Genomic DNA, 11,416 nt, shown 5'->3' with positions numbered 1-11,416 from the left:
TGGAAAAAGGCTGCAATGAAACAAAGAGTGAAAAATTTAAAGGGGTCTGAATACTTTCCGTACCCACTGTAAATACAATCAAGAAAAACTTTAGATTTGCAACTCATGCATTGGGCCATGCCAATGATTAGCCATGCTATAAGCTAAAATTTGCCTAAAACCCCAGATCCCAGAGTTGCCAATGATTTGATAACATGCGTCATAAGTGTTCATTCTCCTTCAGGTGGACCCAGATAAGTATAAGAGCATCGGCAACGGCTTTGCAGTGACATTGAGGGAAGATGGTGTCAGAGGCCTGGCAAAGGGCTGGGCTCCCACCTTCATCGGCTACTCCATGCAGGGACTGTGCAAGTTTGGCTTTTATGAAGTGTTCAAGATCTTCTACAGCGACTTGCTGGGAGAGGTGAGTCTCCTTACAGCTTTCAATACACTTTAACCACTTTAAAAGCCCTGCTTTTCGATCTAAACGTCATAGCCAAATGAAGTGGTTCAGCTCCCATATACTTTGGCTCTCTGGAGTGTGCCTGATATCACAATCAGAAATACTAAATTGATCCCCAAAGGGAAGCTCTGTCACAGTAGCACCAGTAGTAAGAAGACAGAGACGGAGCACTGCAACAGGCAGCTTGCACGTTAGCGAATGCGCATACTTCACTTCAGATGCATGAGAATCTGCATTATATCATTGAAATGGTAACAGAATTTTAACAATAAGTGCACTTCATGAAGAGCGAGACCCTGAACCCCAAGTTGCTTAATGGATGCTCTAAAAATAGCTGTCCACTGCTCTTAATACTAGGATTAAATAAAGTGTCACTATATTATACTGCGTATGTGACCAAAAGGTGCATTCACAACAGGCAACCCCCGATTCGTCGCTGCATTGTTGATGAAAGGACCCATTTGTGTGAGATCTCGATGTTTGAAAAAGACAGCTGAATGTTTGTGCAACAACATTGTATTTGCTATAACAGAAACCTCCGACAGGGAAGTGTTTGTTTCGTTTTTTTACCCTCTGTATAAAGAAATTGTTATGGGGATATTTCCTGTCCGTTTCTAAAAGTTGAGTCATCTTTTTGCTACAGCCCTGTTTTTGACCAGAATTTTTTTTTTTATTGGGTCTGGGTTAGGACTGCACAATTAATCGAATGTTAATCGCGATCACGATTTTGACTTCCCACGATCAAATTTGCGCTATCAAGCTCATTCTTTTTTCTTTTTTTTTTTAAAGCGTCATTTCATAGAACGCTGATTTTTTTGCAAAGCCAATCTACTGCTCCGTAAACCGCTGTTGGCTCATGAGCCAGTCAAAGTAGTTTCCTGCACCCCGTGCAGCTTAGTTTCAAGATGTAGACAGTCACAGTGGACAGAGTAACGGGAGGAAAACTCAACAGATAGTCGGTTATACGTCGCTCTCAAGGTTTACGCAAGAATTTGTCCCATCTGTTTTTCAGACTGCAGTGCTAGTCGTTGCTAATAGCTTCTGTTAGCTCCTCTAGGATGCACCGGTGCTAATATCCCTGCATCCGCTGCAATGCTGTTTATATGGATTTGGTTTAATTTTGCGTTACATGACCCGTTCCGTCTGTAAAGCCGTGCCTGTGTTGGATCTCTGCTCTACTCTCTCGTCTTACTCTCCGCGCCCGGCCACATAGCGGCCGACAGTCCACACTTCTGACATTTGTCTACAGTTTTAAGTTTTAAATAACACAGCTGTATATTGTTAAATATGAGGGGCAAACCTGTATTTGTACCAGTGTTTCCGCGGGTAACTCTGCTATCGCGGCCTCCTCGGCGAAAAACACAGAAGTTATTGAATGCAACTAACCTCAGTTAGTAGAGTAACAGTGTGGGAGACGTAGCTGCTGGACTTGGGCAAGAGATGTGACCCATGGCCAGAATACCATGGTTCATAAAAATGCAGCGCAGTGAAGATACAGACCTTTCAAACACAAGTGTGTATCCGCCATTCAACCCGTGAATGTGCATCTAATTTAAGATAATAAATGGAGTGGAGGTGGACATTTTGACGGCAGGATAACAGGTCTTTGAGGGTCAGAATTGTAGTTGATAGAAAGGTGTTCAAATACTTATTTGCAGCCATATCATCCAAATTGTTAAACTCATACATTGTGATTTCTGGATTATTTTTTTAGATTGTCTTTCGAAGTGGACATGCACCTACGATGACAATTTCAGACCCCTCCATGATTTCAAAGTGGGAGAATTTACAAAATAGCAGGGTGTTACATGTTAAATACTTACTTTCCTCACTGTAAGTTTATGGCTACCTCGCTAATAAAAAGCTTTTTGATTCAGATAAGGGTGACACTATTGAGAAGATAACTAGCAATGTTACTGTCTAACACTCCAATACAAGTTGGATTTAGTACCATAACTCCCTTTTCACAGGCTGCTAATGAAGGCTTCTTTTGAATTTGATAGGTGTCATAGTGACAAATGGGTGTTTTTCCAATCAACCGAGTTTAGTTACCGATAAGTTTGAATGAGTGGGTGATATGAGAGAGATCTCACTTAGTTCTCCTTAGACACTAATGTTTTCTTGCAATTCAAGCTCAATCACCACACCATAAAGACAAAGCTAAAAACATATAGGTATCAGAAAATAAAAACATAAATACAACAAAATACCTAAAGGGGGGGGGGGGAACAGAACAGCGGACGACTATCACTACTTTGCCTCTTGTTTAGCAGAGATATTGACAGATGAACAAATAAGTGTTTGTTTATGCAGTTTGGGACCCTATAGTGTTTCCCGGATGGCGGGAGTTGGTACTCCCTATGCAACACATGGGGGAGTCCGGGGAGATTTTGTCAGCCAGTCTGACGGTGTGCAGTACTTGGCTTTTAGTGAACGCGTTCTCCGCTGAGTGGCACACCAATTTGGAACGAATTCCCAGGAGCCGTCGAATCCCGGCCTTCCGTATAAAATGTATTTATATTTTTAATTTCAACCCAGTGTAGACAACCAGCGGCCAAAATGCTTTATGGAAATATTTACGCCATTTGGAATATGTTTTTATGTTCCGATCACTATAGATCTTTATAGTTCTATCATAACTAGAAAATTTCGCATAAATTTTATCAGTGTGCCTCCTACTTAGTGCACATGCGAATAGCAAAACTTAATAAAAAATTAAAGCTGCAAGCAGTGATGAGGGGCCTCGCTAACCTGCGAGAGTCGGGGTTACTGGCGGACGCCTCTGCTTGCGACTGCGCATTTGCGCGTCACTCATGCGCTGAAAATCGTCGCCAATGAAAAGTGAACTCTGCTCAGTTCATCATGCAAATCATTAGGCTCGTTCGAGATGAACTGCGCCTCGCCTTTAAAGTGGACGAGAGCAGGTGGTAGCAGCGGGGGGCGGGGACATCAAGCTGCGTTAAAGTCGGTCAGTTTCCAGCCGATTCCAGACGCCTTTAGGCTGGACAGGAAGTGACATAAACAATGTGGTGCGAATCCGATTTAATAAAATTTAATCAGACCCAAATATCAGCTTGTACACAGTCTCTAGTTGTTTAAATTATGAAACAGTAGCTGTCAAAGTGCTCTACATGAAAGCTTTTGCTTATTTTAATTAACAACAGACTGGAGATGATCCGTGATCTGAACGGATTTAGTCTCTGACTTCTAAACGTAACTATCAGCCACACATGTGTTCTTGACAGAATAAGTCTTTAAATAAAATCGTCATCATGTTGTAAACCATTCAGGTGAGTCAGCTGAGAAGCCGGCGTTTCCCAGCATGCTCTGGGTCCGCCTGGCTCTTGCAGTTGGTGAAAAGCAACTGCGCCGCCTTTGCTCAGAACTGCGGCCGCCTTGCTCTCGTGAGAATTCCGTTGCACAGGTGTGCATGACGTCAGAGCAAGTCGGGATCAAGTCGGACACAAATCTAACCGGCATGCAACGGGTTAGAATGCCGGTGATCAATTCTGCGCAGACCTGGCTCATCTCGAACGCGCCTAATATCTGTGAAAGGGGGCGTGGCCGCATCATAGGGGGGTCGGTCAAACATCACCAACGAAAAAGGAAGTCTCTGCTGAGTTCAAGGACACCTCACACAAGACTGTACGTTAAACGGTTCAAATGTTAGTAAAGGGGGCGTGGCCCATGTTACTGGGCGTGGTCATGATATAGGGGCCGCCTCATGTTTGTCCTATAAGGCATATTTCTTGTTGCCAGATGGTGGCGCTATCTCCAAAAGTCCATATTGGCCTGCAGATGTCCTCAGGCCTGGACTCTTGGTGTTTGTGGGAAATTTCAAGCAGATACGACAACGTACACTATGTTACAGCCAATTTCATCTTCATCGCTAAACGCCCAAAATGGCCGCCATGCCACGCCCACACTGTATGAAAAAAAGTTTTTCTTTTAATAACTTTTCATCTGTAACATCTTCGGATGATACACACCAAGTTTGAAGATGATCTGATGAAATCTCTAGGAGTTCGTTAAAGTATAGCACCTTGTCTTTTAGGCCTACTTCCTGTTGCCACTAGGGGGCGCTATGAGTTTGAGCCAATAGCGGCGTGTAGATGTTGTCAGGGGCGGACAGTGATGTATCGTGAAAGGTTTCGAGCTAATCGGACAACGTACGCTCAAACAACCACTTCCTGTTTCGGTGGCAAATCACACAAAATGGCCGCCACGCCCTATGACGAAAAGTTTTTCTTTTAATAACTTTTCATCGTTAACGTGTTAAGATGACACACAAAGTCTGAAGTTGATCGGACGAAAGGGCCAAAATCGCACTAATTTCGCACATTCAAAACAAAATGGCGGACTTCCTGTTGGGTTTAAGGGGGGGGGGGGGGGGCTACAATGGAGTTTTATGTCAGCCCTGCCATGCTACATATGTGTACCAAGTTTTGTGAGTCTACGTTAAACATAGTGCAGGGGCAGAATTTTCGTAATATTGTAGGTGGCGCTAGCGAGCCATTTTTGTGCGCCCATTCCCGAAACCATTAAAATATGTACATTTTCACCAAACTTGATGCGACCGCCAAATTTGGTGAGTTTTTAAATATGGTAAATCCTCCAAAAAGTCAATTCATTTGGCGGAAAAAAGAATAATAATTCCCTCAGTTCCAATAGGGCCTTCGCCCTTCAGAGTTAAACATTTTTAAAACCTATTTAGGACGTGTGTCTGTCTGTGTGTTTCTGAGAGAGAGGGAGACAGATGTCGACAGACATACAGTTTATGGTTGCCTGGTTACTAAGGACCAATAGGAAGCCTGCTCATCTGTGATGTCATCTCTTTGATCTGTAATCAGTTAACGACTAAACCTGGCACCTGCTGTCACTAGCTATTCAGATACTGAACAAGCTCTCAATCAAATGATCATATCCTCAAATGGATACTAGCTATCAATAAAATAAGGTTCTCGTGGGCACCAGAAGGCCTTCGTGAACGTATTGATATCAAATTTATGTGGATAAACTTGGAAATGTTGGCGTATCAGCGATGTAAAAAAAAAAAGTGCTTTGTTCTGCTCAGAATTGTGGACGATGTTTAACATGGCAGTGAATGGAGGAAGATTGGGAACTCTTGTCACTGAGCAATTCATGAGCATATTGGCTGAAACTAGACAAGAATACCTACTTTTTGATGAATAAATTTGCCATGACAAGTTAGAATTGTTGGTGTGGAAGCAAGTTATAGAGAGAACCAAGATGATTTTTTGCAATCTCACTCTGTCCTCCATTCTGGCTCTCAACATTCCGCCACATACATACACATTGGAAAATCTGAGACTGTCTGAAAACGGCACAATACGTAAACTGGGATTTTGGAGAAACCGTGCTTGATATTTGAGCCCAACAAACTCCAAAGTCTTGTCTTTGGTTTAAACTTTTAATCATGTTTCTACGTTAAAGTGTGGCGATGCAGCACAGTCTCAAAGAGGGTTTTGAGCGATGTTGAGCACACCATTCCCGATTATTACACACGTTTTGATGCATTTTGTGTGCGCTTGTTGGCAATGCTCCGGGACTAGTAGCGGGACGAAAATCTGGCAGAAGAATAAGTATGGGCAACTAGAAAATGCATTTCCTGCAGAAAATGCGTGGGAATGCTTAATAGCTGAATTGCTAAAGCTAACCAGGCTTAAATCAGTGAAAGTTGTAGAAAAAATTGAAACGCTAAAGCTAAACTGGAGAAATAGCTTAAATCATTAAGAGTTGTAGAACAACTTCAAATGCTAACACTAAACTGTAGAAAAAGCTTAAATCAGTAAGAAGATGTTGAATTTTTGAGAGAGTGGGAAAAAGTAGGAATGGTTTCAATTAAGTTTAATAACACTACTAATGTAAAAAAAAAAAAAAATGGGAAAAAATGAAATGCTAAACTGGATAAATTGCTTAAATCAGTAAGAAGATGTTGACGTAGTGAGAAGAGTTGAAAAAAGTAGGAATGGTTTTAATAAAGTTGAATAACTACAATAATGATGAAAAAAAAATGGAAAAAGTCTAAAGAAAATGAAATGCTAAACTCGAGAAATAGCTTAGATCAGTAAGAAGATGTTGAAGTAGTGAGAATATTTCAAAATGTCGGAATGGCTTTAATTAAGTTGAATAACACCACCAAAAATCATGCCTAAATTATTTTTTGTCTTTGTTGGGGTTGATGTACTGCGGCGGGGATCAAACCCCTGTCCATATGCACTGGGCCATCACTAGGAGTTGTCTGTCTTTATGGGGTATACTTTGGTTGATGTTCCGCTGTGGGAATTGAACCCGGGTCTCTCACACAAATGGCTTGCATCATAACCACTACGCGCGTGTGTGTGTGCGTGTGTGTGTGTGTGTGTGTGTGTGTGTGTGTGTGTTTGATCTCTGTGATGTTATCTCTTTGACCTGTACCCAGTTAACGGCCGCAGCTGTGAGCTGTCTAACCAGCTTGTAATATACTAAACAAGCTGTCAAACAAATGGTCATTCCACCAAACGCATTCATGATACTGATTAAATAACCTCGCTGGGAGCACCAGAAGGCCTTTGTGAACGTATTGATGTAAAATTCATCTGGATAAACTTAAAAAAGTGGGCATATCAGCGATTTAAAAAAAGAAAAACAAAGAAAAAGTGCTTCGCTCTGCGTTTTGCTTAGAAATGTGGACGTTGTTTAACATGGCAGTGAATGGATAAAGATCCTGAACTCTTGTCATGTGAAGGCTTGCTGAGCAAAAAGTATTTTTCGTATTGCAAGAATGAGCACAATGAAAGAAACTAGACAAGAATACCTACGTTTTGATGTATAAATTGTCCATGACAAGTTAGAATTGTTGGCGTGGGAGCAAGTTATAGAGAACGGAGTAAGAATTTTTTCAAGGCGCTTCACTCTAGTGATGTCACTCTACCACAAGCAATACACACCATTATAAATGCAGAAAAATAAAAACGGCTTTTTCACAAAAACTGTAAAATATATCAATCTAAAAGGCCATAGCCGGATATTTCAAAGCAGAAGAAGATTTAAAGGATTTGAAGCTTGCTCTCATTGACTTTAGTGTTAAAAAAATTGTTTAAAAGCTTAATATTTGAAAAAGTATAAATAGTAGAAAAATAGTGAAAGAAGTCCCATCATCTGCTTAAAAAGCTGAAGATTGTTAAAGTTGAGCGGTATAAATAGGTAAAAGTAGAGAAGTTAGAGAGAGCCAAAAAACGTGCAGAATAATAAAGAACCGAATAACAATAGTTCGTATGCTGTAGAACAGCATTCCCACAATAATAGACATTGCACCAATTGCTGCTATTGCAGCAAATCGGCACACTGAATTAACTTTTTGCTACTGTCTTTTGCTTCACAGACATCATAAAAACAAGACATTGACAACACTGCAACTTTAATAAACGTGTACCTAATAAATTAAGTGGTCAGTAAACTATGTACTGTATATAAATGTTTGACAAACACAGCTGTTAAGTGCTAGAAAAGTTTGAGAAATCATTTTTGGAAAGTGCTTGCTTTGACTTCGGAAAATGTGTAGGAACCTTGTACAGTCTCTAACTTCTGCTGGTGACTTAGGATAACCTGAGCTGCGTGTGGCCGTCACCTAATCTTTTTGACAATTTGTGGTTTCACCTAACAGGAGAACACCTACCTCTGGAGGACATCGCTCTACCTGGCTGCCTCAGCTAGCGCAGAGTTCTTTGCAGACATTGCTCTGGCTCCCATGGAGGCTGTTAAAGTTCGTATCCAGACCCAGCCGGGCTATGCCAACACCCTCAGGCAGTGTGTCCCCAAGATGTATGCAGAAGAGGGACTCTGGGCGTAAGCATTCCATTTTGTTACCAGTCACTGTCAGTAAGTTCATTTGAATAGTTGCCAGTATTTTAGATATAGGATTTGATGCAGTGCTGATTGAATAACTGATGAATGGAAAATGTATTTCTGATGCCAACATGCTCCTTAGATCCACCTCTGGAGGACTCTGAGCAGAGCTCCTCAGCAGCTTGCTGGCTGTACAGTTGGAGGTGCTTGAGTCATTGGCGTGTGAGAGCAGTCTACCTGTCCCCCAGCCCAACTGCAACACTGGCAAACCGGTCCTCTTAAGACAGGGAACTCCCAGTGCTGCATTCCTGGGGGACGGACACATTTCACATTATTTAGTGCACAGAGCTGAAAAGTTGTGAAATATGTGTGGCCATTTACAGTCTATGAAATTAACTAATTACGTTTTTATTTGGTGAAAAAACCCTAGAATTGGCCCTTTAGATGGAATTGTTGCCTCTGCTTTACGTTAACCTAGCAGTCCTTTAACAAACGTTTCCATGCTTTGCTAGCATTCCTGCAGAACTATGCATTAGCCTATTCATTTACATTTAGCATTGCTGCAAGCTCCCGAGTTGGAATCGGTGCATTAGTAAACAAGATGTTCTGTTGGATGATTGGCTTTCATGAACGATTTTATGTACTGCTTTCTACTAAAGCTAGGATACTTTCTAGTTGACTAATTTATCACCCTTTCAGTGAAATTTACACAATTTTACCAGTTCTGAAACTGTCAACTTTTGCTGAGTAGTTGAGAAAATTTAACTTGTCTAGAGGGCTTGGCTGCTTCACTGTTGAAAAAAATGCTAGCTAGCTCCATAGCTAAGTCACAATCTTTTAAAATGATAGACACAGTAAATTCTTGTTTGTGTATGCTGTACAATACAATGGCTGGGAAAAGGTGAGAGGAAGATTAGAAGCTGTTTAGTAGCTTGCTGGCTACAGTTGGAGGTGCTTGAGTCATTGGCATGTCTGTTCCCTAGCCCAACTACAACACTCATCTACAGACAGGAAGCTCCAAATGCTGCAACCCTGGGGGGCTGAACCAAGACCAGCTGATTGATAATGTATTGATTTTCTTAGGAAACACTGTAGTATTTTGTTGCTATAATATTGCAGCAGTTTACAGAAAGAACATGAATATGACGATAAATTACAGCACCTTCATTCTGACGGTCTAAGTCTTATAATGCCAAGGAAAACCTTGAATGTAGATAAATTGATGTGTAGACAAATATGCTACTTGTAAGCTCACATCTCATTCTTGCTTTCACTCCAGTTTCTATAAGGGTGTGGTGCCCCTGTGGATGAGGCAGATCCCTTACACCATGATGAAGTTTTCCTGCTTTGAGCGCACTGTGGAGTTGCTCTACAAGTATGTTGTTCCCAAGCCCCGCAGTGAGTGCACCAAACCTGAGCAATTGGTGGTTACCTTTGTGGCCGGTTATATTGGTGAGTAACAGAATATCCTAATGGGATGCTACAAATCATGATGTTGATGAAGCTAGAAAAACAAATACATAGTTAATAAAGGAGTAACAATGGGGATTTTAAGAAATCATAACTGTTTGGGAAAAGTTACAATAATATTTCTTACTAATGTAGGTTAAATGGCCGCAATATCAGTTTAATGCAATCATTCTTTTGAACTTGTTTTTAAATGTCAGTTTAGAAAGTGAAGTTATTCCAGCTGATCTTCCGTTTCCAAGTCTCTGATGTGGTTTTGTTTGCTCTCTGTGCAGCTGGAGTGTTCTGTGCCATTGTGTCTCACCCTGCTGACTCTGTGGTCTCTGTGCTGAACAAGGAGCAGGGCAGCACGGCTACCCAGGTCCTCAAGAAGCTGGGACCCAAAGGTATGTAACACCACTGTCCAAAGTAACTTCACCAGAAAGCATAGTGTATCATTCATCAACACGCTCCTTAGATCCACCTCTGGAGGACTCTGATCAGAGCTCCTCAGCAGCTTGCTGGCTGTACAGTTGGAGGTGCTTGAGTCATTGGCGTGTGAGAACAGTCTACCTGTCCCCCAGCCCAACTGCAACACTGGCAACCCGGTCCCCTAAAGACTGGGAACTCCCAGTGTTGCATGCCTGGGGGACGGACAAGATCCAAGACCAGTTAACCGATTAATGTATTTCTTTGCTTAGGAAGTACTCTAACATCTTGTTGCTTTAACAGGATCAAGCATAACAACCCCATACAACATTAAAAGTAAACTATAAAATAATGTAAAATGTTTTTCTTGTTCAGTTGTACAGTTTAATGTTTAGGCTTCACTGTACTGAATCTATCTACAGCGTTTGACACTTGAGTGTTTTCATATTTAACTGCTCATTTAAGTTCCATTTTCAGGGATGGACTTAGAAAGCATTTGTGACATCCCAAATAGTTAACATGCCAAGTCTGGTCAAATATTCAACTTAAAAAAGAGTGATGTCAAACCTTTTAAGCGTCCAAGCACAAATACGCTGAGAATGGATTTTGTAGGAAAAACCTGTTTTCCACATATTTGTAGATGGAAAAGTTAAAAAAATTTCAAATTCAGTTTTTGGACAGTTTTCTATATAAGTATAAAGAAATTAAAACACCAAGTTAAGTCTAAAAGAGAGGCTGTCGTTTCCACGTGCAGTAGAGACATACATGAAAATGTAAAAGGATTCTCTCACCCTATTTATATATTATTTTTTTATTTTTCTTCCTTTTTAGAAGTCTTCAGCATTTTACCATGCATCACATAATGTATTTCAACTTTGACCCTTGGTGATGCTGGTTCACTCCTGGGCCATGGATCCTTCCCTTCCATGTTGAATTCCATGCTGAAACTTTTCATTTATACTCTTTATTGACCTCAAACCATTATCTATTAACGGCAAAGTGCTCCCAGTGTTGTGTATCCCATTGTATGAACCACTTAGTCTACGGGGAGGTTAGCATGTGTATGAATCTGATGTGTATGTCTCCTGTTAAGGTGTGTGGAAGGGTCTGGTTGCCCGTATCATCATGATTGGTACTCTGACTGCCCTGCAGTGGTTCATCTACGACTCTGTCAAGGTCTACTTCCGCCTGCCGCGTCCCCCTCCCCCAGAGATGCCAGAGTCCCTGAAGAAGAAGCTCGGCCTCACAGAG

At 41.3% G+C, this 11,416-nt stretch overlaps 1 protein-coding gene and 2 non-coding genes across 4 annotated transcripts in view; all 3 read left to right on the top strand.

The window, feature by feature from the left end:
• The window catches only part of slc25a3a (solute carrier family 25 member 3a), a 15,517-nt gene that overhangs the window by 3,797 nt on the left and 304 nt on the right, over window positions 1-11,416 (top strand). For both annotated transcript variants that reach the window (XM_034863199.1, XM_034863200.1), the window contains exons 4-8: window positions 224-403; window positions 8,109-8,290; window positions 9,570-9,742; window positions 10,033-10,143; window positions 11,259-11,416. The exon at window positions 11,259-11,416 is cut by the window's right edge and continues 304 nt beyond it. In XM_034863199.1, coding sequence (XP_034719090.1) covers window positions 224-403; window positions 8,109-8,290; window positions 9,570-9,742; window positions 10,033-10,143; window positions 11,259-11,416 — 804 coding nt within the window. The remainder of the gene's footprint in view (window positions 1-223; window positions 404-8,108; window positions 8,291-9,569; window positions 9,743-10,032; window positions 10,144-11,258) is intronic.
• Window positions 8,419-8,614, top strand: LOC117939094. The gene has a single exon (XR_004655529.1). It is a non-coding gene; the product is annotated as a small nucleolar RNA SNORA53 (small nucleolar RNA).
• Window positions 10,201-10,396, top strand: LOC117939093. Its single transcript, XR_004655528.1, has one exon. It is a non-coding gene; the product is annotated as a small nucleolar RNA SNORA53 (small nucleolar RNA).

The sequence above is a fragment of the Etheostoma cragini genome, chromosome 23 (assembly GCF_013103735.1).
Source record: "Etheostoma cragini isolate CJK2018 chromosome 23, CSU_Ecrag_1.0, whole genome shotgun sequence".
NCBI classification, from domain to species: Eukaryota; Metazoa; Chordata; class Actinopteri; order Perciformes; family Percidae; genus Etheostoma; species Etheostoma cragini.
Note: the sequence above shows the minus strand (reverse complement) of the source record. Positions and strands in the feature narration are given on the sequence as shown.